Raw genomic sequence first — 25675 nt, forward strand, 5'->3', positions numbered from 1 at the left:
CAGTGCAAAAACTCATCCCTAGGGCATTTGTTTGGATCACATGGGCGAGCATATAAAAATGGGTCCTACCTGTCCGGGCCTGTTAGCACCTCGGGAAAGCAAAGGCGGCTGCTGGACCGGAGGGGAGAGCGGTGGGACAGTGCATACAGGTAATTTATCCCCTGTTTTCTCCCCCAGGGCTTTGCTGAGGCTGGTTCCAGTTGCAACAATGGGGCACGGCGAGGCAGGGGGGTTTTCCCCCATGTTGGGGAGCTGCAATGGGCAGTGAGGGGTTAGAAATGGGTCTGTGGGCTGCACTGGGACAGAGGAGGTTTGTGCAGAGCTTTAAGTGCTACCGTGGGTTGTTTCCAGCCCTGGGGGCTGGTGCAGACCCTCCGGAGCGGGTGATGCTCTTGGCTCCTCGCTCCCTTTGCTCCCCTTGGAGATGTTGAGAATTGGGGTCGGTTTGGGGCACCTCACGCCAAAAAAGTCCTTGAGGTGCTGGAGTCAGTTGAGAGAAGGGAATGGAGCTGGGAAAAGGGCTGGAGCACAAGTGTGATGGGGAGGGACCTGACCCTCCATCCCTGCTCTGTGCTGGTGTCCCCTGGCAGGCAGTCGGGATGTCTCTGCAGCCACCAAATGCTGTCCCCTCCCTGCCTGCCTTGCTGCTGGTGGGGCTGTGTGTCGTTTTGCCAGGAGCCGTTAGGGTAGGAAGTGGTTTTGGGGCCCTGGGGGACGTTTCACAAGCAAAGGGCACACTGTGCAGCGGGGAGAGGGGGTGATGCTGCCCCCAACCCACCCATCAGCCTCTGCCCTGCTGGTGGCCTGAGATCCTCTCCTTTCCTGCCTTTCAAACACCCATTGGGAATGAGGCAGCTCCTCCACTCCCTCCCTCACCCCACAGGTCTTGCCGGGGGGCTCTGGGACCCCAAAAGTTTTCCCCCTGCCCAGCATCGCTCGTCCTTCCTCTACCCTCCATCCCTACTGGAGACAGTTGCTTAGAAACAGCCTCCTCGTTCTTTGAGTTTTAAAATCATTTTCTTTTTTAATGCAAATCAATATTTTCTTTGTAATGGGGCCCCCACCGAGCCCCCCCAGACCCTACACCAAGTTCTGGCTGCATCCCAAACAGGGACAAGACCCATGGACATCCCACTTTCCCCCTTCTCACTGAGCATCTGTCCCCAAACTGCGGCAAACCACGCAGACCCCCCACACCCACAGCAGCTCCACTGGTGCCGTGTGAGAATTAATTCCTTGGGGATTTTTGCTCAGGGGGTTATTTTCCTCTTCTGCTGAAGAGCCTGGCACCATCAGCCTATTTTTGCCCCGCTCTCCCCAGCAAGAGAACCAGGAGAAAAGGGAAACAGTGAAGCCACAGGATGCACCGTTACAAGAGGAACTTTCCCCAAATAGCAGCTTGTCACAGCTTTTTTTGCACGAGGCGTCAGCAGCTCTTAAAACTGTATGAAGCTGTGAATAGTCCATGAAGCAGCCGGCCGGCAGGGAGCCTGGAAATGGCTCAGGCTGCAGCTGCGGCCCCTCCTGCGTGCCCAAAACTGGCTGGAAAAACAGCTGGAAGAGCAGCCCGAGCTGCAATTTCACATCAGCAGAGTTTCTTGCATCAGTCAGGGCGGTAAATCAAATATATCCCAGCTGGAGGGGGCAGAAATCCTGCGTGATGCAGACCCAGACCTTGAGTTTTGCCCTGACCTGGTTTTTAGCTGGGAAAGATGTGTCTGGAGAGCCCCAGATGTTCGTTAGCTTTGCGCTGGGGTAAATGGAGGGATGCTTTGCTGTGTAATACATGGCATTTCACAGGAGTACGTGGCTCCTTCTGGGTTTAAATATTGATAATCAGAGCGATGAATCCCTGAAATTCTGCAGTGGTGTCGATAGCAGGATGAGTTATCACCTGGAGTGTATCGGGTGGCTGCATTTCAGGGCTGGGAGACGAGATCCAGGCATGGAGCTGGGTCATAATATGCATATGCAGTGAATTTCCAGAGCACCCCAGTCTCCTGGCTCAAAGATGGACCCTGTTGCTCTGGCAGAACAGGGGATGGAAGATTGAGAAATGCTCTTTTCGCTTGTTTCACCATCTGCTCCCCACAGCCCCAGCAGCACAGGGTCCCCTTGTCCCCACTGTTCCCCCATTGCAGTCAGGTTGGGCTTTGCCATTTTTGCAACGTGCTGGTTTGAGACTCTTCCTGCCTGCTGGGTCCCAATGGGTATTAAACCCATAAAAACCATTTGTCTGAGCTGCCATCTCCTCCCTGCCTGAGCTCTCTCAGTCCTGCTGATGAGGATGGTGCTGATGGGGATGATGCTGATGGGGGTGATGCTGATAAGGGTGATGCTGATGGGGATGGTGCTGATGGGGATGGTGCTGATGGGGATGATGCTGAGGAAGATGATGCTGATGGGGGTGATGCTGATAAGGGTGATGCTGATGGGGATGGTGCTGATGGGGATGGTGCTGATGGGGATGATGCTGAGGAAGATGATGCTGATGAGGGTGATGCTGATAAGGGTGATGCTGATGGGGATGGTGCTGATGGGGATGGTGCTGATAGCAATGATGCTGATGAGGACCCCACACGGATGCCCTGGGCAGCTGCCCTGAGCAAGGCGGCCCCTTGTAACATCACGCAGGAAGAAAAGCTGCAGGATTTGGGGTGTTCAGAGCAGAGAAATGGAGGGGGAGACTAATTACTCTTCCTGGATGGATCTAGGGAAGGACCCAGCACCTTGATGGGTCTCCAAAACTCAAGGGTAAGGTGCTTGGAGCGAGGGGTGAGCGCTGGGGGCCACTTTGTGGCCAGCCCGAGTGGCCATACAGGACTTGCCCTCCCAAGGGCTCTCTGTCCCCAGGGTAGTGGGGTGACACCATGCAGGACAGCAGTGGGGAGCCCACGTCTGGGGGTGTTTTCACAGAGTCCTTCTGCCCTCTCCTTCCAGCATCTGCCAAAAGCAAGAGATGGAAAGCCCGGGGAAAGGCAGCGCCGCCGGGAAGATGACCGCCATGGCACACAGCCTGTGAGTATCCCCAGCGCCTCTCCTCCGGCCACTTTCCACAGGGACTTTGCTCTTTGCTCCCTTCCGACATGCGCCACCGCCAAGGCTCCATTCCCCATGGATAAGACAGAAAATCACCGCAGGGTTTAGGGCAGAGCTCCAGCATTAAACTCTAGAGAGTCGTAAAGTTTACAGTGAAGGGCACAGCCGGAGCAATGTCCACTCCTGCCTCTGATAACTGGAGAGCTCCTTCATTCCTTGCTGGGGAGGGGGACGTGGAGGATGCTACGAGGTGAAAATGGGTGCTTGTTGCCAGTGGTGTGAGCTCCCGGGTTTAATCCCCAGCATTCAGCCCTGGGGTTTGGAGCTCTTTGCTTGGGAGCGAGGGTGAGTACGGAGCCGGGCAAATGGGAGCAGTTCAAGAGGCTTAAATCAGAGAGAGACACAGGAGCAGGGAGTGAACAGCCTTTTAATGAGGGATGGTAATTATTGCTTTGTAGCCACGCCATGCCCTGGGCAACCATACCGTGCCACGGGCAACCATACCATGCGGTGGGCATCTGTCCCGTGCCACGGCGTGGGCTCACTGGGGAGCAATGGGATGTGAGTCGGATGAGACTCGTGTTTCTACTCCCACGGAGGAGAGGGGCTGTGAGTAGCTGCCCCACGCTCTGCAGATGTTCCTGAGCCCCTTCCCATGCCCGGTTCTCTTCTCCCGGCAAAGCCTCCTGCCGGTAAAGGGGCCCGTGCAAGCACCGCAGCCCGAGTGTTTCGACTGCAAGCGACAATCGTGCTTTTGTTTTGCCTGGCAGGGAGGGGGGCAGGCGGGAATTCGGCTGCCCAGAAAGCTGCCAGGAACTCTTTTATGCCACAATTAAGCACCTGCTACAAGAGAGCAAATAAGCCAAATCATGCGGCTGGCAAACAAGCTTTACGTGTTCCTTCCCCGTGACCCACTCCAAGAAGAAAAAAGCTGAAAGCTGCAGCTCGCCTGCTCGCAGCTCCCGTTGCAGGGGAATAAATAGCTTTGCCGTGAAGCCCAGAGCTTCGCCGCTGGCTCACGGTGCTGGTGTGGGCACAGAGGCAGCACCGGGAGCTGCCTATGCCCAGCTCGAAAGCCAAAGGGCTCCCCCCTCCCCAAAATAAGAGCCTCCATCTCCTTCTACTATGGAGAGAGAGATCCCCGTCCTGCGAGTTAGGTGAGGCGGGGGGCTGGCATGGGGGGCTGCGCTGGGTGGTTGTTGGGGCTGCAATGCCGAGGTGCGGCGAGCGGTTTTGACGCCAGCTGACGCGGTGTTGCATCAGTGCCGGCTGCGCCGCGGGCTGCCGGCCGGCCTGATCTGAGCAGAAAGCGAGCAGGGGGGGCTGAGCTTAGCGTGGCTCGGTGGAGGCGACGCGGGGGGGGGAAAAGGCAGCTGAAAGCCTTGGGAGAGGATGGCGAAGCATCACATGATGCGGATATACGGGGTCAGAGCAGCGCGGCCGGCGCACCGGACGCCTTTCCCAGCAGCCACGCTGCAAAGATGACTCTGAGTTTTTTATGCCCTGGGGTGGCAGGGCTGGGGGGGGCAGCCCTGGGGGGGCTGTGTGGTGAGGAGGGGGCTGTGAGGAGCACTGGGGTTCAAAGGCAGAACCGCAGAGTTTGGCCTGTGCTTGGAGAGCATGGATGGATGGGGCAGCTGTGCCCCCAGAACCAGCCGTGCAAGGGGGTCCTGGGGCTTGTGAGCAGCCGCACGGGGGGGTCTCCCCCACCACAGCCCCAGCCTCAGCCGGGCTGTTTGCCTGGCAGCAACACCAGCACCACACGTGGCTCAGGGTCCAGCCCTGTGCCACCCCCGTGAAACCAGGGGAGGGGGAGAGGTGATTAGAGGAGGGGGCAGGCAGAGAGTGCAGGAGTGAGGTGGGGGGAAAAGGAGAGCGGGGAGGGTCGGATGCAGGGGGAGGATGGAGGTGAGATGGAGCAGGAAGATGAGGGTGGGATGCAGCAGATGATGGAGGGCAGGGGGCGGGGGTCAGGGGCAAAGACGGGGTCCCATGCAGGGGAGGGTTAGGGGCAGGATGGAGCCCCACCCGGGGCAGGGTTAAGGGCAGGATGGGGGTCCCATGCGCGGCAGGATGGGGACCCTCTGCCCGCCCCCATCCCGGTTCCCCCCCATCCCGGGTACCCCCCCCCCGGTCTCTCTCAACCAATGTACGGTGGCGGGGGGGGGCGCGGAGGTGGGGCCTCGGCGAGGCCGCTTGTTTTTTGTGAATGAAAGGCGGGGCGGCCCCGACTGCAGCGCGCCGCTCCGCGCAGGGCTCCGCGCAGGGCTCCGCGCAGCCCCGGCCAGCGCGCAGGGCTCCGCGCAACGCAGCGCAACGGGCCGCGGATGCGGAGATCGGAACGGCCAAGGTGCCGGGATGGGCCCCTGCGCCCCAGGCCCTGAGCCGCGCACCGCGGCGCCCAAGCGCGCAAAGCCGAGCCGCGCAACCTGCGCCGTGGCCATGTCCGGAGGGGCGAGCCCGGCCCCGGCCCCTGGGAGCCGCCGCTTCGTCTGTGTTGGTGTAAGTACCGGGGACCCCCCCACACACGCTCCTTCCGCGCCTCGCTCCGCCTCCGCGCATCCTGCCCCGCCGCCCGGCCCGTTTCCCGGCGCAGGGGACAGCGAGGGGACAGCGAGGGCCCGGCCCCTTCGCGATGCATCCGCAGCCGCCTTGCGATGTCCCGCACCTCCGGCCCGGCCGCTCCGAGCACCCCCGAGCCGTGTCCCGCACCCGGCCCCGGTGCAAACTGCACCGCCGGTCCCTTTGCAAAGCCCCTTACACCCGGCCTAGGTGCTCCCCAGCTTCTTTGCGATGCCTTGCACCCCCGATCCGGGTGCTCCGAGCACCCCTGGTCTCTGTGCAAAGCCCCGCACCCGCTCCCGGTGCTCCCCAGCCCCCTTGCAACGCTTTGCACCCCATTCGGGAGCTCCGAGCACCGCCGGCCCCTTTGCAAAGCCCCGCACCCGGTTCTGGTGCTCCCCAGCCCTTTTGCTATACATCGCACCCCCCATTCGGGTACTCCGAGCCCCTCCGGCCCCTTTGCAAAGCCCCGCACCCGGTGCCGCTTCCCCCGGTGCCGGTGCCGGGCCCGGCCGTGCTGCAGCCCCGCTCGGGGCCCCGCTCCCGCACCCCCCCGCCGCGGCCTGCACAGCCCCGGCTGCCTCCCCGGACCCCCCCGGGCTCATCTCACCCCCCAGCCCAAAGCAGCCGGGAGCGTCCCGGGAGGTGCCACATTATTTTTGCGCCTCGCTGCTGGTTTTGGGGCGGTTTCCCCCCGGTTTGGGGGTTCTCCTCCCCTGGTGAGGTGCGGGATGGAGGATTTTTAGCCTGGGAGTTGCTAAGCGACGGCTCCCGGGGTGATGGTGCAGTTGCCTTGGCAACCACAGGCTGGGCGGCCTGGAAGGAGCAATTTTGGGGTTCTCCTGGGGAAGGGGTGCATGAATTGGGTGCCTTCCTTTTGGGTGGGGGGTTGCAATGGGCAGAGAGAGCAGAGCCAGTGGGGCTGCTGGCCGGAGCAGCCCTGCTCCCCAAGGAAGGGCTTTTGCTGGGGGTTCTGGATGTCTCAGGTTATTTCTTGTTCCCCAATGGGTTTTGGAGCTGTCCCTGGGAGAGAGGCAGTGGTGAGGAAGGTGGGGAGGGGGTGCTACTGAAATTGTCCCTGCAAAGAGGCTCAGCCCCCTCACAGGGTGATGCCTTGGGCTGCGAGCCACCCTCGCGGGGCCACTGAAGTTCCCCCAACACACTTCTGCTTTATTCAGAGCCCTCATTTTGTGCCCGCTGCTGTCCCCCCCTTCCTTCCCTCATCGCAGGCTCTGATCCCGTTTGCATTTATCCCTTAATTCCCTCGGGGCATTGGACTCACCGAGCAGGCTCCCAAGTCCCCGATGCTCGGCTGGATGCGGGGCAAGCATCCAAACTGCCAACCGCAGTTGTCATCTCCATGTGCCTTCCCCCCCACCGGCTGAATGACTGGGGAGCGTGGCTGGCCCTAAAAATAACCGCAGCGAAGCTCCCTGAGCACCAACACCCCCCGCTCGGAGATCTCCTGGCCCTACTGAGCGAAGCTGAGCCCTGGGAGGAGCAGGGGGACCGGGGACGGTGACAGAGGGGGATGCGTGAGATGGAAACGAATTTCCAGGTGCTAACGGGGAAGGAAACAACCTGCCATGACTCCTTTTCGGTGTGCAGAGCCCAAGGCAGTTGCTATCCCTGGTTTGCAATGCCCTCAGCAGGCGGCATTCCCCGCGTCCCAAGGGATGGAGGGGACATGGTATACGGTGACAATTACTCGGAGAAGTTTTGCTTTGGGACCAGCTGATGTCGAAGCGCTGGCACCCAAAGTGACCTGGATTCATGCCACTTGCCTTTGCCTACGCTTGCCCACAGGGCTTGTGTCACAATTCTGCCCTGTCCCGAGCCCTTTCACGTGCCGAATGCTCCGGGCTGGTGTAGGCAGGTGTGCTGGGAGAGCCTGCGCACGGGAGGGAGGTGCTAACATTGGGAAGTCCTTGCCAGGCTGCTCGTTTCGGGACCTGCGTCCCTGGTCCCCGTGTGCAGGGCTCCGTTGCCATCGTTACCAGATATTTTAGCTCACTGAGCCTTTTGCGCTGGTGGTTTATTATAGCAGCTCGGAGGCCGGTGCCGGGAGCAGGTGACAAGGGGGAAGAGATCGGTGGCTTTGGGAAGTTCAGAGCAATTGTGATGTGTTTTGTTGTGGATTTTTTTTTGTCCTTCTCTCCTTCACTCAATCTCCTCCAGTTGGAAATCTCGTAAATCCCTGGCTTAAGGCTGTGATGAGTTAATTCTGGCTGATTTAGACTCTGGGGCTCTAAATAGGCAAAGGGTGGTAAACCCACAGTAAACCTGGGCACATGTCCTTGCAGGGTAGGGGCGCTTTGCATCAGCATCACAGCACCCAGAGCACCAACCTCCCTCTTGAGAGGGTTTGGGTCCTGCCTGGTCCTGGGCAGCCGGTGATGCTGGAGCCTTCCAAAACCTGATGCTGCTGAGCCTCCTGGAAGAGTAACGAGCTTCATCTCCTTAGCTGGGAGCAAATAAAGTATCACCCCCAGGAATGGGGTGGGAAACGGGGCGCAAACCCAAGACGGGCAGGCGGAGAAGCTGGCTGTGCCCTGGTGTGCGCTCGCTCGGGTGGATCTGGAAGCTTCGTTTGCAAACGCTGGAGAGGGAGAAAGGGGAAAGGAGGAGGGGAAAAGAGGAAAAAAATAGAAAGCCTCATCTCACATGAACAAGCATGAGCCGGGGCCGGAGAGACGAGGAGGGAGGAGGCTCGGATCTAACGCAGGGCATGTGTCTGACGCGCGGCAGAGCAACGCACGCTGCCACGGGAACATTAAATTTTAAAGGGGACTGGCGGGGAGCGCGGGCAGCTGCCTGTACTTGCTGCCTGCGCCGGGACTGCCGCTCGCTGCAGAGCTCCCTGTGCTGCTGGAGTCTGGCGGCTCCACCTGTGAGCATCAGCATCATCTTCTTGCTTCATCCCCCTTGGCATCCACCCCATCCACACACAGCCCGCCCGGCTCGTCACGGCTGTATTTGCTGACCCCTCCTTCCCCCGGCAGGTCCCAATTAATGGATTCTGACATGGATTATGAGAGGCCAAACGTAGAAACTATCAAGTGCGTCGTGGTCGGGGACAACGCGGTGGGTAAGACCCGGCTCATCTGTGCCCGCGCCTGCAACGCCACGCTGACCCAGTACCAGCTCCTCGCCACCCACGTGCCCACGGTGTGGGCCATCGACCAGTACCGCGTCTGCCAGGAGGTACGGGCTGCTGGGAAACCCCAGGAGATGGAGTTGTGTGCTCACAGTGGGGAAATTGTGAATTATTCCTCCATGTATGCGACGGAGGCAGCATCGCCCTTGCAGGGTTTGAAGACTCAGGAGCTGGATGGTGTTTCTGTTCCCGCAGGTGCTGGAGCGCTCCCGGGATGTGGTAGATGATGTTAGCGTGTCCTTGCGGCTCTGGGACACCTTTGGTGACCACCATAAGGACAGGCGCTTCGCCTATGGCAGGTACGGAGGAGGCAGAGCCTCGTGCTGCCCTGGGCAGGGAGGGAGGGCGATGCCAAAGCTCCATCGCCAAGCTGGACCTTGACCCTCCTCTCTCCTCACAGGTCCGACGTCGTGGTTCTGTGCTTCTCCATCGCTAACCCCAACTCCCTGCACCACGTGAAGACCATGTGGTACCCGGAGATCAAGCACTTCTGTCCCCGCGCGCCCGTCATCCTGGTGGGCTGCCAGCTTGACCTGCGCTACGCCGACCTGGAGGCCGTCAACCGGGCACGGCGCCCCTTGGCCAGGTGGGATGAGTCCCTGGTACCCTGGAGATGTCCCTGCTTGCCCAGTGCTTTCTCTTTACCGTGTATCTGAAGAGGTTTCTTCATTATCTCCCCTCTTTTTCAGGCCAATCAAACCTAACGAGATCCTTCCCCCGGAGAAGGGGAGGGAGGTGGCCAAGGAGCTGGGGATCCCCTATTACGAGACGAGCGTGGTGGCCCAGTTTGGCATCAAGGACGTCTTCGACAACGCCATCCGCGCCGCCCTCATCTCCCGCCGTCACCTGCAGTTTTGGAAATCCCACCTCCGCAACGTCCAGCGGCCCCTGCTCCAAGCCCCCTTCCTGCCCCCCAAGCCCCCTCCACCCATCATCATCGTCCCGGACCCCCCTTCCAACAACGAGGAGCGCCCAGCCCACCTCTTGGAGGACCCTCTGTGCGCGGACGTCATCCTGGTGCTGCAAGAGAAGATCAAAATCTACGCACACAAGATCTACCTCTCCACCTCCTCCTCCAAATTTTACGACCTGTTCCTCATGGACCTGAGCGAGGGGGACCAGCAGAGCGCCGTGGGGCACGGCTTTGGCGGGGCGGCCGTCACCGCGGCTGCCGAGCGGATGCTGCACCAAGAGGAGAGGCACCACGGGCGGGATTTTCTCCTCCGAGCCGCGAGTTTTGATATCTGTGAGAGCACCGAGGAGAACGGATCCGGCCAGCGCAAACCGTGCCTTAGAGCCTCCACCAGTGACGGGATCCTGCGGGGCAACCGCTACGAGAACGGGGAGCACGGGCTGCGGCGGGGACGGGACCTCTCCTCTTGGAGCCGGGCGTTCACCAGCATCCAGGAGGAGATGGCAGAAGATCCGCTGACCTACAAGTCCAAGCTGATGGTGGTGGTGAAGATGGATGCTTCCATCCAGCCAGGACCTTTCCGGGCCGTGCTGAAGTACCTGTACACCGGGGAGCTGGATGAGAACGAGCGGGACCTCATGCACATCGCTCACATCGCGGAGCTGCTGGAGGTGTTCGACCTGCGCATGATGGTGGCCAACATCCTCAACAATGAGGCGTTCATGAACCAGGAGATCACCAAAGCCTTCCATGTCCGGAGGACCAACCGGGTGAAGGAATGCCTGGCCAAGGGGACTTTCTCGGGTACGGCTGCCCAGGGCAGCGGTGGAGTCACCGTCCCTGGAGGGGTTGAACAGATGTGGAGATGAGGTTCTTGGGGACATGGGGCAGTGTAATGGTTGGACTCCATGAGCCTGAGGGGCTTTTCCAACCAAAATCATTCTATGATGACTGCAGCCCAAGGGGAAGGATCGTCCCTCTCCTTTTGGGGAGGCTCTGCCCCATGGATGGGGGGCTTTGAGCTCTGGCTGTACTGAGGTCAGAGGTGCTCGTTTGCCTTCCCTGAGGCTTTTGGTCACACTTTGCACTTCTGGGATTTTTATAGCTTTTTTTTTCCCAAAAAGCATAAACGCGCTGGCCCTTCCCCAAGGCTTCCGCCCCCCCAGCCCTCCCGACAGCTCTGTTTATTTACGGGACAGCAGCAAAAGCGACTTCCTTCCCTCCCGGGTCTCCACGTTGTCACAGCATCATCTGATTTACGAGGAGCGATGTGGGACTTCCCTGACCCCGTCTTTCTGACAGCATCACGTGCCACCAGCTTGGACCGTGATGTCCGGGGGGGTGTGAATGTCCCACCCTCCCTCCGGCTGGGTTTGTTTCATGAGGATGGACCTTGATGCGGTCAAACTGTCACTGTCAGGGGACATATGTGTGCTGGCCCTGCTCCCAGGGTGGAGATCGCTGTTGTTCTTCCCAGCTCTCCCAAGGACTCAAGCTTGGGCGAGACATTAGTTTCCTGGGTTTTTCCCCATTTTTGTTCAAACAGTTCGTAGTGTTTCTTGGGAAAACCCCTTGGAAGAGCTGGAGCCCAACCGCGGTCCTTCCCTGAGCAGGTGGAGGATGCTGGGGAAAGAAATAAGAGATCTTTAGATAAATTATAGGATATTCCAGGCTGTGTTGCCTTCCCTCTGTGAGATGTTTTGTGGCAGGGGGTGGCTGAGCCCTGGGTGACGGGGGCGGTCCCAGTAGCATCCCTCTGCTTGTCCCCAGATGTCACCTTCGTGCTGGATGACGGTGCTATCAGTGCCCACAAGCCCCTGCTCATCTCCAGCTGCGACTGGATGGCCGCGATGTTCGGCGGCCCCTTTGTGGAGAGCTCCACCAACGAGGTGAGGAGGGACCCCAGGAGGGTGTGGGGACAGCTGGGGACGGCCGTGGGGTGACAGCCGGTGTGTGTCTCGCAGGTGGCACTTCCTTACACCAGCAAGAGCTGCATGCGGGCGGTGCTGGAGTATCTGTACACCGGACAGTTCAGCTCCAGCCCCGACCTGGACGACATGAAGCTCATCATCCTTGCCAACCGCCTCTGCCTGCCGCACCTGGTGGCTCTCACCGGTGAGTTGAGGTGTCCCCGCCTCGTCCCCAATGTCACCCCATCTCACGGTGACCCTGTAACTCTGTGTCCCCCCCACAGAGCAGTACACGGTCACCGGTCTGATGGAGGCGGCGCAGATGATGGTTGACATTGATGGGGACGTGCTCGTGTTCCTGGAGCTGGCTCAGGTAGGACATGGTGGGACAGGACCCTGTGCAGGTGGGGTTGGGATGGGGTGAGATGCTGAGGGGTCTGTTAGTGCTGGGGGGTGATGCTGTCCTGACAGAGGGGACAACCAGGTCTGGTCTTGGTTGTCTGTGATGGAATAGGGTGAATCACTTAAAGGAGGGACTGAGGGACATGGGGGGTTCAGCCTGGAGAACAGGAGGCTGAGGGGAGACAGGGACACAAGGAAACGGCCTCAAGTTGCACCAGGGGAGGCTGAAGTTGGATCTGGGGAACAATTTCTTCCCCAAAGGGCTGTGGGGCATTGGAACAGGCTGCCCAGGGCAGTGCCGGAGTCACCATCCCTGGAGGGTTGGACAGGCGGACATGAGGTTCTCAGGACATGGGGCAGTGCCAGGGGTGGGTTAACAGATGGACTCGATCTTGAGGGTCTCTTCCAACCAAAATGATCCCATTATTCTACTCTACGATCCCTCCTGCATCCCGGTTCCTTCTCTTCCAGTTCCACTGCGCCTACCAGTTGGCCGACTGGTGCCTCCACCACATCTGCACCAACTACAACAACGTCTGCCGCAAGTTCCCCAGGGACATGAAGGCCATGTCGGGAGGTGAGCGGGGACCGGGACGGAGTGACGGGGGGTCCTGGTGGTCCCGGCGCTGCCCTCACCCCCCGTGTCCCCACAGAGAACCAGGAATACTTCGAGAAGCATCGCTGGCCGCCGGTGTGGTACCTGAAGGAGGAGGATCACTACCAGCGGGCCAAGAAGGAGCGGGAGAAGGAAGACTACCTCCACCTCAAACGGCAGCCCAAGAAGCGGTGGCTGTTCTGGAACGCCTCCTCCTCCCCTTCCTCCTCGCCTTCATCGTCGGCAGCCACAGCCTCCTCTTCCTCCTCCTCGTCCTCCTCCTCAGCTGTGGTTTGAGAGCCCGTCCTTGGCTCCAGCATCCCTGGGAGGAGACGGGGAGGAGGAGGAGGAGGAAGGGCGGGATGACCTGTCCAGCCGCAGAGCGGATGCCACCGCCCGAAGCCCCAGAGGACACGGTGGTCGCAGGGACCTGTCCCCGCAGAGGGACGCGTCCCCCGAGCCCTGCAGAGCCCGAGCAGCAGGAGAAACTCATGTTTACAGGAGCACGAGGGCTGTGTTGTGCTTTCATTTTCAGCTTTTGTTTGGGACATCAGCAGCATGAGGAAGAAGAAGAAACCCATCCCACTTCCATTCTAATTTGTAACCAGAAGCTGCACAATATGGTTTGTTTGTTGTTTTTTTTTATCCAATGGCATCTTGCCACCCTGGGCAGCCGGAGCCGCTGTGGGGGTCTTGTCACCCCCTTCAACTTGCAGGGGACCCTGGTCCCCAAATGCCACCAGGCACTGCAGCATCCCTCCTTCTGCTCACAAGTGGGGTCTCCCCTAATTGGGGGAGCAGGAGGGGACAGGAGCTCGCTCCTTCCCCCCTCTAAACTTTTCACCTTGTTTTTTTTTAAAAAAAAGAAAGAAAACTTAATGCAAAAAAAACCCAGAAGAACCCCAAATCCACCCCCACTCCCAACCTGCCACCCCAGAAACCAACCCCAGGCCCCTGGCTTGGGATTTTAGCCTGGAAGGCTCCACTGTAATAAATGGTTATTTTAAAAGCCCAGCGTGGTCCCTGTGTGTTTGGGAGGACACGGGGCCGCCTTGTGCCCGACTTGGGGTGACACCTGCACCCCCCTGCCATGGACAGGGACAGAGGAGACGCACCGCAGGATCCAACCATCAAAAACAACGGTACAGAGACGTGGCTTTGCCATCGGATTAACTTTGCACGTCCCACCCGCGTCCTTGTAGGTGCATGAACCCAGGAGACAGCACCGTGGCCACAGGGGCTTTGTGGGACCCAAACCTCAGCTCCGGGAAGGGGAAAAAGCTCCTTTGAGCCCACCCCTGGCCAAGAGGCTGCTGCTGGAGTGAGCACGGAGGGCTGATCCAGGCAGGGATGCTCCCAGCAGTGTCTCCTCCCGCTCCGCATCACTCCTCTTCCCAGTACCGCACCCGAGAGTCACTGCTTTCACACGCTCATCCCCGGATGCAGGAGCGAGGTGGCAGCTCCAGCGAGCTTACACACGGTGTTCTCACACTTTGCAGCACCAGCAAGCAGGTAGGACGATGAGTTTCTTTCCCTTTTGAATAATCTCATTTGCCTTCCTCAGGCCAGGACTCCAACTCTCCGTGTCCCGGCGCTAAATCCTGCGTGTGCCGGGCTCGGTGGGAGCTCCCTGCCCGGGTTTGCATGTTTGGGAGGCAAAACGGGCTGCCCAGGATGGGACCTGGGGCACGAATCCTCCCGGCTGGTCACCAAGCACTTACCCCACACCCTGAGAAATGACCTGCGTTATGGATAAACCCCATGCAGCGCAAAGGCTGGCAGGCAGCTCCAAAGGGGGTTTTTGGGGCAAGCAGAGCCCTTGTCTCACTAAACATCACATGGATTTGCAACGTGACTATTGCAACACACAGAGCGGGGGCATCGCGGTCCCCCCGGCAGCATCAGCTTCGTCATGGGGTCGGCAGCATCGCTTGATTGAATTTCAGCCTCAGACTTTTACAGGCGATTCGTGAGCACAGGACTCAGCACAGGGGAAAAGGCAGAGCCCAGGTTGGGCTTGTTCCCCGCAGCAGCATCGCTGGGGGGACCGTTCCCGGCGGGATGCTGGGGTGACACAGCGCTGATGCCACGCGGAGCAGCTGCTGAGCATCTGGTCCAGCTCCTTCCGTGCCCAAAACCTACAAGAGGCCGTGGCAGAACAAACAAACAAGATGAGAAATCAGGAGGCTTTTTTAAAAAAAGTTTATTCTTCCTTCGTAAAGAGAAATGTAAAAACTGGCTGGCCCAGAGCTCTGTATAAAAAACACACAACCATGCATAATAAAAAACCAAACACTACTATTTTTATATTAGGTTTTAAGTTAATATATGTACACGTTTACAGTTACTAAATAAATACATAAATACAAACTTTGTGTTTTGTCGATGGGTTTTTTTTGAGGGGCGGGGGGATGGGTGCGTTGCTGGTGATGCCCCTCGTGCTCCCACCATCCTGGGATGGTCCTGGCGGGCTGTGCTGTGCTGGGGGGGCAGGATGCGCCCGGCTCAAGTAATGCAGGAGTTTTTCCAGCCAAGCTGTCCCTGAGCTACGTGTAAGTGCCAGAACAAGGGGCAAAGTGTTTGAGGAGTGACCCAGCCAGCTGGGTGATGGACGGTGGGTACTCACAGTGATGCTTGGACCCCATTGCACTCACCTCCCTGTGCTGGGGACAGCAAAGTCACCCCCGTGGCCAAGGGAATGGGCACAAAGTGAGTTGATCGAAGACATGGAGAAGGTTTCCGCACACCGATAGTTTGCTGCCCACGGTCTCCATCCTCGCTCCTTGCACTGACCCTTTCCTTAGGCAACCCCAGTGATCACAGAGCGAAGAAACTGTCCCCACAGACACCTTCCACCAGACCAGGGTGCTCAAAGCCCCGTCCAGCCTGGCTTTGAACACTCCCAGAGAAGCTGTGGGTGCCGCATCCCTGGAAAACCTGTTCCAGGGCCTCCCCACTCTCATGGTGAAGAATTTCTTCCTTAGATCTAACCTAAATCTCCGCACTTGCAGTTTAAAGACATCACCTCTTGCCCCATCACTACATGCCCTTTGTAAAAAGTCAACAGCTTGGAGAAAGTAACCCAAGAACCCAGTTAATGCTTGTCCACCGAGCGCACAGTACTGAGCTTGCTGGCCAGCGGAAGAGATGTTCTACAAGCAGAAGCCATTGCGTGATGCCAGGAACCTCTCAAGAAAAGGATGATCCAGTTAAAAACCATGGGGATGCCTTCCCTGCACCAACCCTGAAGACATCCATATAGTACCAATGCTTCCGTGCGAGACGGTCCCAGAGGCAGCTTGTAAAATAGTTTTAGGCTCTTTGCATTGGTCCAGTGAATCAAGGTAGCAGCTTGGATTTCCTAAGCAAGCACCAATATGGGAGCCTGTAGTTTTGGCTGAGAAAACCATGAAGTTTGTTGTTCCATGAGAGGATCAAGTTCCCCAGGTTCAGCTTAACAGTACAATGGCTTCGGAAAAAGAGAATACTTATTTAAAGATAAAACTCAAGTTTTCTTCCTCAAGTATTCACAACTTCAGTTTGAAGTAAGGACACGCAGGGCCTGCCCCGCTCCTCAGCTCGCTTCGTATTGGAACAACCCCTTCTGGACCAGTTTGGAGGCGATGTCCTCTGCAGTCCCGCTGAGGTTGATCTCGTGCAGCGTCTCCAGCAGCGTGTTCACAGACGCGTTCATCCCCTGTTTGTTCTGCCACGTGTTGAGCATCTGGTAAAAGGGCTCCTGCGTGAACGGCTCATTCATCGCGAAGGCAATTTCATTCTCCAGCAGACCAAGGGCTCGGCCGTATCTTTTCCAGTCCTTCCAGAGCACGTTTTCAGCAAAGATGTAAAAAGAGCGTCGCAAAACTAGAGGGATGGAAGGGAAAAAGCTCAGAGAACAGGGTAGAGCATGGGCAGATCCATCAGAAAGGATTTTGGCCCAAAAAGCTCATCCTGGAGGCTCACCCCGCTTCAGCACATTCTCTGCACCCCTACACTTACGGTTAACGGGGTCTTCTCCTGGCACTGAAACCAGTTTCCTCCTGGGTTTCACATCGGTATACGAGGTCCTTGGCATCACCTCCTGGAAAGACAATGTCCTATAGCCCCCACCAAGCCCTGGCACAAGCATTGTCCCCAAACGCCATTAATGGGGGGGTTGAGGACCCTCTCCCTCTGGGGCTGTTGGGGCAGGAGATCCCCACACCCTCCTGGGACACCCATCGTTTCCAAGCTTTGGCCTTGTGGGTCCTGGCCAGAGAGAGAAGAGCTGTCTGCTCAGCATCAGCATCACATCTGCAGAGAACCACGACAAGCGGATTTTGCAGTTCTGCACCCAGAACAAGGAGAAGAGAACCCCCCGCTGTCCCTGCGCAGAACTCGTGGTCCAGCCCTGGAAGTTTCCCAGGCTGATGAGCTTGGGGAAGGCAGAGGAAAGGATCAGCCCTCAGCCGAGCACGATGGAGCACAGGGACACGCTCATGTACCTCCAGCTCCGGGGCTCTGGGTGTCACTGAACCTGAATTCAGGTCAAGCAGCTGATCCCGAGACACCTCCTCATTGTGGATGTTGTCCTGTGTCCCCAGGCCACCCCTCTGGCTACACGGCAGCTGCCGCACCAGGTAGTCCTGTGGCAGGAGAGAAGCACAAAGCAACAGAGTCAGATGGTATCAGGAGCACAGGGCTCACACCAGCCCATCAGGGATCACAGAATCATAGAAAAGTCTGGGTTTGGCGGACCTTTTTAGGTCATTTAGTGCCACCCCTGCCATGAGCAGGGACATCTCCACCAGCTCAGGTTGCTCAGAGCCCCGTCCAGCCTGGCCTGGGATGTCTCCAGGGATGGTTCATCCACCACCTCTCTGGGCAGTCTGGGCCAGGCTCTCACCACCCTCAGGGGCAACAATTCTTTCCTCATGTCTACGGCAGCAGAATCTTCCACTCCTCTGCTCAGCCCAGCTCCCCCACATCCCTATAGGGTTGAGACTCATGCCCCAGCTCCTCCAGCCTCCCCAGGAGCTGCAAAGTGGGGAGCAGAGGGTATGGGGGGGGCTTTGTTTGTGGGGTACCATCCCAGCAACTCACCACGACGCTGCACGACTTCCCGCTCAGGTCTCTGCCGTCTCCTGGAAGATTAAAATCATACTGTGATCCCTCTTGCCCCCAGCCAGGACCCTCTTCCGACCCAGAGCCCCCCACTGGCCAGGGCAAGCACTTTGGGGAACCCCCAAACCCTGTGCTCACCTGAGGAACAGCAGCGGTGGCATATGTAGAATAAAACGAGCAACAAAACACACACAATTACCACCAGGACGGAGATGACTGCAATCAAGGTATCTAAAGTGGATAAAACAGGTTGTGTGGGGAGCTGCTCTTGGTCTCAGCAGCATCCCCCGGCCTGTCCCCCCAGTCCAGCACCCCTCACTTACTGGATAAGCCGGAGGAGGTGCCAGTGGGGGGACCACACTGGCGGTCGCTGTGCGGGGTGCAGGGAGCCAGCTCCACCTCGCCCTGGGGACACCTGGAAAAGAGGGAGACGGGGCATGTTCAGCATCTGGGGGTTCCCAGCACAGACCCCAGCAGGACCCGCAGCTTCACCCAGCTCACCGGGGCCGGCACTTCTGGCACATCTCGCAGGAATGGTCCGGGGAGCAGAAGGTGCCGGGCTTGCAGGCACATTGGGTGTTGCGGTCGGCTCGGCAGGGACTCAGCTCCACCTGGTCTGCGGGCGAGAGGAGAGGTGGCTCTAACCCCAGCCCCGCCACGCTCCTCCGCCCCCTTCCTTCGTTAAAGTGGCTAACAACCCCGAGCTGACCCACAAGCCTGGAGCAGACCAAGTCACTCTCTGCTGCAGAATATCAGCCTTACCCTGTCCTGCCTCAGACCTCAACATGCCCAAAAGCATCAATGCTCCACCAGCAGCCTACGATGCTGCTGTGAGCTCAGTCCTCCTGGTCCTTGCTGGGTAGAGGTCTCGTGTCCAAGCTTTGCACAAGGGATGCTGCATTGAATGGAGATGTAGGTCTGGCACAAGCCATTACACCAATTCACAGAATTACAGAATAGTTTGGTTTGGAAGGGACCTTTTTAGGTCATTTAGTGCCACCCCTGCCATGAGCAGGGACATCTCCACCAGCTCAGGTTGCTCAGAGCCCCGTCCAGCCTGGCCTGGGATGTCTCCAGAGATGGTTCATTCACCACCTCTCTGGGCAACCTGGGCCAGGCTCTCACCACCCTCAGGGACAACAATTCCTTCCTTATCCCAGACCCAGCTGAACCCAGCATCGTCCTCGTTCACACCAGCTCATACCTTCCCTACACGTCCGGCAGCCAAAGCACCTGTGAAACCCATTCGGGTATTCGATGTATTCACTCTTGTTACATGGCAAACACTTGCTGGTGCCATTGGGCTCTACACAGTGTTCTGTAACGTAGGTGCCTGCAAGAAGGGGTGGAGGAGAAAGAAAGGGTGTCTCTGTGAACAGACAGCACAGGACAGAGGTGTCTTTGCAGAAAGGGAGTTGATTCTGCTCTCAGTGCAAGTTAACAGGCAAATCAGGAACCATCAAAAGGAAAATATCCACATAATGAGTCCTTACATCTTGGGACAGCAGAGCAAGGGAGAGCCAGAGCTCCCACTGCCTCCTTGCAAGGACACAAGGAAACGGCCTCAAGTTGCACCAGGGGAGGTTGAGGTTGGATCTGGGGAACAATTTCTTCCCCAAAGGGCTGTGGGGCATTGGAACAGGCTGCCCAGGGCAGTGCTGGAGTCACCAGCCCTGGAAGGGTTGAGCACATGGAGATGAGGTTCTCAGGGACGTGGGGCAGTGCCGGGGTGGGAGAATGGGTGGACTCTATGATCTCGAGCGGCTTTTCCAACCAAAATGATTCTCTGACATGCCAGCTCTGCAGATAGAAACACAGTGAGGTGGGGCAACGTTTGGGACCATCTTACCCGCGGGGCACATCTTGCAATAGCGATCACTGTCTTGGACTTGGTAAAAGTATCTCCGTCCCGTGCTTGGGTCTGAGAGATCCCTCCTATTCACTGGTGCTGCAGCAGTTCCGAGAGCAAATTCCTGCTAAAAAATATAGAAAAAAATGGGTTAAAAACCACCTCGAGTCCACAAGGCAAGGGAAGAAAGAGATGGGCAAGAGCTGCTCTGCCCAGTGTGTCCAGATGAAGCGGGAGAGGAGCACTGGGACGGCTCAGAGCCGCTGGACCCAGCGGTCAAACCTCCCCTTGATGCAGGAGAATGTCAATTCCCCTATACCAGCGTGGTTTCTTTCCTTGGCAAAGCCTAAGGAGACGGTTTGCAGAGGGATTCCCCATGTGCCAGGTTATCAGAATGGTAACGGCTCGCTAACGCTTCCTGAGGATAACATCAGGTCCCCTTTCCTTCCCCAATTTCTGAGCACGTGAACCAACAGCACCGCAGAGAATGGAAGGGCAGGGAAGAGGAACCGGGAGGGCGTTTGTGGGGAGGAAACCGGCCTCATGTCAAGGCTGGTACGCGGCTCCTGTGCCCACAGAAACACCCGGGCTGCTCCGGGTTCCCAGGGGACAGCACAACCTCCGGTGTTTCCGCGTTATTCCCATTATCTCGCTGCGGATCGCTAAGCGAACGGCCCAGATTCTGCCAGTTCACTCCACACCTTTCCGCTGGCTCAGCTCTCTGTACCGGCTGGGTCGCTCCAGCTGCGGGGGGACGATGCTCGATGGGAATGGCCACTTGGCCCATCAGGGTTTTGGGGGTATTTGGGTACCACATGCCCTTGGCATCTCAGCCAGCACAAGACACAGCTGCTCCATGGATACAAATGGATAAAATTGGACATAAATGGATATAAACCTGCTTCTACCTCCAGCCCTGCGTTAGAGGGAAGGACAATGCCTGGCCACGCTGTGTTCTGCGCAGTCTGGCAGAGGCACTTTGTCCTTCCCCTCCCACACGCGGAGCCTGAAACCTGCCTCTTAAGGCAAATATTTCTCCTGTGAGTCAGAAGCTGCCTTGAAAGGCTGAAACAATAGAGACGCAAGCTGTCCCACCATGTCCTGAGCCTGCCTGGCCATCCGCAGAGCCAATCCCCCCCCTTCTCCTCCCCGGACACTTCCCGCGCTTGTACAAGGAAGGGTGTGAATGGTGAAACTGCAGCAGGTCCGATGGTCACGAGGCTGCAGAGGGTGACGCAGACCCATAAACAACATGGCTGAGACCGGCCAGGTCATGGAGAGGGCAAATCCCCCCCCATCACCATGGCAAAAGCTCCCCAAGCCCTGGGACCATCTCCAGACCCTGCCTTGGAGGGATCAAATCCTCCAACAGCTTCTTGCTCCACGCCTCCCACTGCTTCTTGCTCCAGCTGGGAGGGTTTGCAAGTTTATAAAGTGCTTTTCTAGCCAGTTTAGGAGATAAGTTTGGCTCTTCCCTCCCAGCTTCAGGGCTTTACCCACTCTGGTTTTGAAAGATTTCAGGGAGTGCGACCGGACAACCCATTCCAACTATTCCCACGGAGGAACAAACAAAGTTTTCCTTCCCCATTCAAACTCTGCCAAGGCTGCAAAGGTGATCAGAGCAACACCACAGCGTTATCTCCTGTTTGGAAAGGCCCCTTGGGAGCAGAATCTCATTGCTTTTCATGAAACAACAACTTAGCAGAGCTTGCACAAGTGCATGATAAGGTTATCAGCCCACACCACCTTCCCCAGCAAGTGCAGTTCAAGTGCTGAGCCCTGGGCAGGTAGAGCTGCCATCCTTGACTATCAGTCTCAAAAAGCACAGGGAAAAGCCGTGATCCAGCTTTGACCCCAGGCAAGTCCTAAGTTACTCAAGAGCAGTTTTCACCCCCAGTAAACATCCCAAGAAAGAACCGTTGCCTCAAGGCAGAGGAATTACCAAGCACAGGAATCCTCAATACCTTCATTAACTAAACAGGTTCTTCCTTCTGGGTGATCAGGTCTGGAAAATAAAAGCTCTGGGAAGTGTTGAGCTTTGAACTTTCCCTTCTTCCATCCCCAATTTGTTTTCCTCCTGAAGTGATCACAAGGAAGGGCTTGGACAGCAGAGGACAGACCCCTCGCTGAACTCCTGACCATGGATGAACACCCATGAAGCACTAATTGAAAGCCCTTGATCGCAGCAAGAGAGGCTCTTACTCAACAGTGATAAGGACCAGGGATAAAAGTGATGCCAAGCAAACATCTGACGACACTCCAAGGGCACAGGTCTGATGAGCACGGGGGTTTCCCCCCGCCAGGATTTTCTGCAGATGAAATTTGAGCTCCCAAACCAGAGATCCATCGGCATTCCTGCTTCTCAGCAGCCCGTGGCCAAGGTCCAAGCATGAGGCAACAAGCATTGGTGAGCTGAGGAAGGAACTGCTGCCATAACATCATACGATTATTACGTGAGGCATCAGCAGACCTGAGCAATTCCCCCTCCCCTTCTATTTTATTGCAAAGTTAAAAAAATAGAGGCTGTTAAGGATGTGCCTGTACGTAGTGGGTTTAGTAAGGCTTGATTTTATCTAAATAAACTCTCATTAAAAATATAGGGAAGGAACTGGATGAGAAGTTGACGCTCTTTTAAAACCTGCTGTGGGCACTGCTGATTTCACAGCGACCGCAATTCCAGTGCAGGAGCGGCCACCACGTGTCCCCAGGGCCGCGGCTCCGCTCGCTCGTGGTGGCAGGGATTGCACGTGTCCCCGGATAAAACCCAGGCCAGGATCCCGGGATAAAACTCCAGGCAGGATCCCTTGAATAAAACTCAGGGCAGGATCACACTGACTTCAGGTGAGACAAGACTTCAGGTATTTCCGAGCTCTATAGCAACGCCCAATCCGTGAAGAAATATGATATGCGCAGGGAGGATTTGCTGCCCTAAAAGCCAGCGGTGTAAAGGGTTTGCGCAGCTTTCGGGCACGCTGGCGGGGCAGCATTCCTGCAGCGGGCAGCCCGGAGCTGCCCACAGCCCATCCCGATGCGTTCGAACACCCCGCGCGGCCTTGGCATCGTCACGAGATCCCGGCACCGAACGGCAAACATGACTTTGGAAGCCGAGGGAGCGGAAATCCCCTCCGGCGTGGGCAGCGCCATGGGGTGAGCCCCAGCCCCACGTCACCCCCGAATTCTCTCTGACTCTTGTCCGACACCCAGCCCAGGCCCTGCCCCATGGCCCCAGCCCCACACAGCCCCCCATGTCCTGCCAACCCAGCCAGGTGAGCCCCTCCAGCCCACACCTGCCCAGGTGAGCCCTACAACAGCCTCAGCTCACCCTATAGCCCCTGTGCCTTGAAAGCCCCTATAGCCTCAGCCCCCCCACTTCCCCTGGAGCAGGTGAGCACCCCCCACAGCCCCTGCTTACCCTGTATCCCCAAATCAGGTGAGCCCCCCATAACCCCTGGACCAGGTGAGCCCCACTACAGCCACAGCTTCCCCCTAAAACCTCTTACCAATATGAACCCACACCCCCTAATCCCCCCCCCCATATCCTCCAGTAAAGAAGACCCCCCCAATCCCCTGCTCTCCCCCAGGTAAGCCCCCAGCCCCGACAGCCAGGGGCGCTCCCCATTCATACTCCGGCCGGCCCATTCACTCGCACTGCGCGGCAAGCCCGGGCATGTCGCGACACCACCGGACAGACCCCATAGGGGTCCCCAATCCCCCCCGCGGGTTCCCCACGATCGCTCCCCGACCCCACGCACCGTGAGCAGCAGCAGCAGCGGGAGGCAGCGCCGGGGGAGCGAGGTGCGCAGCGCCCGGCGCATCTTGCGCGGGAGGGAGCGGAGCGGAGCGGAGCGCGGCGGCGGCGGGGACGGCGCGGGGGGGAAACAGGCCACCGGGCACCCCTCGGTCCAGACCCGGGCACGGCTTGGTCACCCCGGAGCACCCAACAGCGAGCGCGGTGAATGGAGTAATGGATGGAGCGGCGGAGCCGTGGCACTTATAACCCGCGAGCGAGGCGGGGCGCGGGAGGAAGAGGAGGAGGAGGAGCAGGGGGGGTGGCCCGGGACAGGATTTTCTACCAAACCTCTTGGTGCTCCTGCCACCACTGAAAAACCACAGCAGGGTTTGGTAAGAGCCCGGCAAAGGTGAGCTCGCACTTTTAAGCGCAGCTTATTTTCCCGTGCCAAAATTGGGCTCGAAGTTGGGCCACCACGAATGTTTCTCTCCGGGTGCTCTTGCATTCTTTCCGCATCACGCAGCGGCTGCCTCAAGGGAGTAAAGCCACAAGTTTTTTATTTTTCCAAGGAAAAGGGCGTTGCAGAAATATGCCCCGGTTGCCATGCAAGGTGCAAAGACACAGCACAGCTCTGCTGAAACGCTCGCCTGTCTTGCAAAACACTCAGCGTCCCGCCGCTGAGCTGGAAAGTGGGGAAATTCCACCTCGGGTTTGTTGTTTGGTCTTTTTTTTTGGGGGGGGGGAGCTGAAAGGGCAAAAAAATTAAAATAAGTTAAACCTTTGGACTTTCTGCCGTTACACAACCAGCTCTTCTACGGTCAGGTTATCTGGCTGGTGTGTAAGAAAAATGACTTGTATAAAACAAAACCGAGGTGGAGACATGGCGACTTGTTAATCCCTTCCTAGCCCTGAACTCCGAACTAACTAATCCTGGTCTGTGGTAGCGGATTCAACACCCCAAAGCTTCAAGCAGGTTCTGTCCCTCCTTCTGCCACAAACGCCTCACCCTCCGTGACTCATCAAGGGTGAGCAACGGAGGAGGAGCTGGTGCTTTTCCAAGCGTGAGAGCGTGAAAATGGTTCACAAAACTGAGGAAGAAAAGATGGTCACAAGGAGAAAAAGCTGCTCGCCAGGTACAGAGGTCAGCACATGAAAAATGTGGGTGCCAAGGGGCTGGTGCCCATCTCACCAGCATCATCATCAGCCCCAGGATGTAGAGGAAGGCAGCAAGAATCCTCACGTCCGATGGGATCAGTGGAGCCAAGCGAACCTGCTCAAAATGTGAATATTTGGGAAGCATCGTGGGTGATCGCACTTGTGCGCCCTGCCATGCTGCACAGTGGAAATCTGGTTTTCTCCCTGCAGAAGTCAGGGCTTGTCCATGCTCAAAATAATTAAACTCAAGTGTGATTTAAAGGAGAAGAAGAATTCCCACTAGTTTCCTGGGTGGGTGCTTCTGTTACAAGCCCCAAAAGTATGCAGGGCCTTTTGTTTAACCAAAACCATGTGTTCTGTGCTCTAGATACCCGTTGCTACAGCTGACATCATTTGGGTCCTTAGAGAACAATAAATTTTTCAGTTAGGACACAAGAAACGCTGGTTCATTTGCATATTCTGCGCATATTCAGCGGGATGGGGAAGGACCAAAAACCCAACCTGATGCCATTTAGGGAACTGTTGTGCGTGAACTCAAACAGGAGGAGGCTGGACGTGGGGCAAGAGGGGCAGAAGTGGAGCTTCCCAGTTTGCCTCATAGTTTATACCGGGCCCTTGTAGAATGGTTTGGGTTGGGAGGGTCCCTTCCTTTAATTTTTGGACATATCTCAGTAGTGGGAGGCCAACGCCCAGACACCATCCTCCTCCTCCTGCCACACACTTGTTATGAACTCGTGGCGCCTTCTCCGTTTGTCTTCATCTCCCCATTTATAAAATCAGACTAACAGAGCTATCTGCGCTGACAAACCACAGAGATAATGTTTTTGCACACAAAACAAGGACCTCTTTGTGTCTGGCCCGCGGTTGGCGATGCTCCCCCTCTCCCCAGCCCATCCTTGGGGCTGAGACACCCCAACAGATCCATCATTCACCCACCGAGCAAGAATTTCCACCCCAGCCTGCTGGCATTTCCATTTAAGGCTGATTTGCAGGGCAGGCTCCAGTCACGGGCGAGAGGAGGGTGTGTTTATCACCCCGGGACAGGCGCCCCATCCTTATCGCCCGCAGCCGCTCATCCCCACGGCTCCCCCTCAACCAGGAGCCCCCCAGGAGCCGGGGACACCGCAACAGAAACATCAGGGGTAAATTAAGCACATTGAGTGGACCCACTGTAGTTTTGGGATACCAATTCCCCCCCTGCTTCCTCAGCTGTGTTGCAAGTGGAAAATAAACCACGTGCGAGGGTTTGAGAAGGAATGG

General features: G+C 57.6%; 3 protein-coding genes across 8 annotated transcripts in view; 1 reads left to right on the forward strand and 2 right to left on the reverse strand.

The window, feature by feature from the left end:
* The window catches only part of PEBP4 (phosphatidylethanolamine binding protein 4), a 77401-nt gene extending 70381 nt beyond the window's left edge, over positions 1-7020 (reverse strand). The window contains exon 1 of one of the 2 annotated variants that reach the window (XM_065041007.1): positions 6884-7002. The gene's annotated coding sequence lies outside the window, so the exon portion shown is untranslated. Of the gene's footprint in view, positions 1-6883 lie in introns of both variants that reach the window. The other variant, XM_065041006.1, reaches the window with a different exon arrangement.
* Positions 36-14948, forward strand: RHOBTB2 (Rho related BTB domain containing 2). 3 transcript variants are annotated; one of them, XM_065040931.1, is made up of 11 exons: positions 36-149; positions 2941-3018; positions 8604-8805; positions 8954-9057; positions 9159-9344; positions 9448-10475; positions 11442-11560; positions 11636-11786; positions 11866-11954; positions 12455-12560; positions 12637-14948. In XM_065040931.1, exons 2-11 carry the CDS (start codon positions 2960-2962, stop codon positions 12873-12875), a joined length of 2283 nt encoding a protein of 760 aa, XP_064897003.1. In that variant the 5' UTR covers positions 36-149; positions 2941-2959; the 3' UTR covers positions 12876-14948. The 3 variants fall into 3 exon arrangements, with proteins under 3 accessions (XP_064897003.1, XP_064897004.1, XP_064897001.1); XM_065040932.1 differs by lacking the exons at positions 36-149; positions 2941-3018 and adding an exon at positions 3450-4196; XM_065040929.1 differs by lacking the exons at positions 36-149; positions 2941-3018 and adding an exon at positions 5126-5541.
* Positions 14764-23578, reverse strand: LOC102094994 (tumor necrosis factor receptor superfamily member 10A). 3 transcript variants are annotated; one of them, XM_065040965.1, is made up of 10 exons: positions 23283-23578; positions 19531-19657; positions 18886-19014; positions 18183-18297; positions 18005-18096; positions 17820-17912; positions 17661-17701; positions 17063-17203; positions 16578-16656; positions 14764-16442 (listed from the first exon to the last, which is right to left on the reverse strand). In XM_065040965.1, the coding sequence occupies exons 1-10, from the start codon at positions 23343-23345 to the stop codon at positions 16153-16155; spliced, it is 1170 nt and encodes a 389-aa protein (XP_064897037.1). In that variant the 5' UTR covers positions 23346-23578; the 3' UTR covers positions 14764-16152. The 3 variants fall into 3 exon arrangements, with proteins under 3 accessions (XP_064897037.1, XP_064897036.1, XP_064897035.1); XM_065040964.1 differs by having other exon boundaries at positions 16578-16659; positions 19531-19654; positions 23283-23575; XM_065040963.1 differs by having other exon boundaries at positions 16578-16659; positions 23283-23570.
* Positions 23579-25675: the final 2097 nt, after the last annotated feature.

The sequence above is a fragment of the Columba livia genome, chromosome 25, assembly GCF_036013475.1.
Source record: "Columba livia isolate bColLiv1 breed racing homer chromosome 25, bColLiv1.pat.W.v2, whole genome shotgun sequence".
Classification (NCBI taxonomy): Eukaryota; Metazoa; Chordata; class Aves; order Columbiformes; family Columbidae; genus Columba; species Columba livia.

Bases quoted from the DNA above. Each gene is read 5' to 3' on its own strand.
- LOC102094994 (XM_065040963.1), bottom strand. From the start codon at position 23,345: ATGCGCCGGGCGCTGCGCACCTCGCTCCCCCGGCGCTGCCTCCCGCTG. The intron at 19,015-19,530 runs GTAAGATGGTCC...CCCTTCTTGCAG, and splicing joins TTGCAAGATGTGCCCCGCGG to GCACCTACGTTACAGAACAC. The intron at 18,298-18,885 runs GTATGAGCTGGT...TCTCGCCCGCAG, and splicing joins CTGCCGGACGTGTAGGGAAG to ACCAGGTGGAGCTGAGTCCC.
- RHOBTB2 (XM_065040929.1), top strand. From the start codon at position 5,249: ATGAAAGGCGGGGCGGCCCCGACTGCAGCGCGCCGCTCCGCGCAGGGC. The intron at 8,806-8,953 runs GTACGGGCTGCT...CTGTTCCCGCAG, and splicing joins AGTACCGCGTCTGCCAGGAG to GTGCTGGAGCGCTCCCGGGA. The intron at 12,561-12,636 runs GTGAGCGGGGAC...GTGTCCCCACAG, and splicing joins CATGAAGGCCATGTCGGGAG to AGAACCAGGAATACTTCGAG.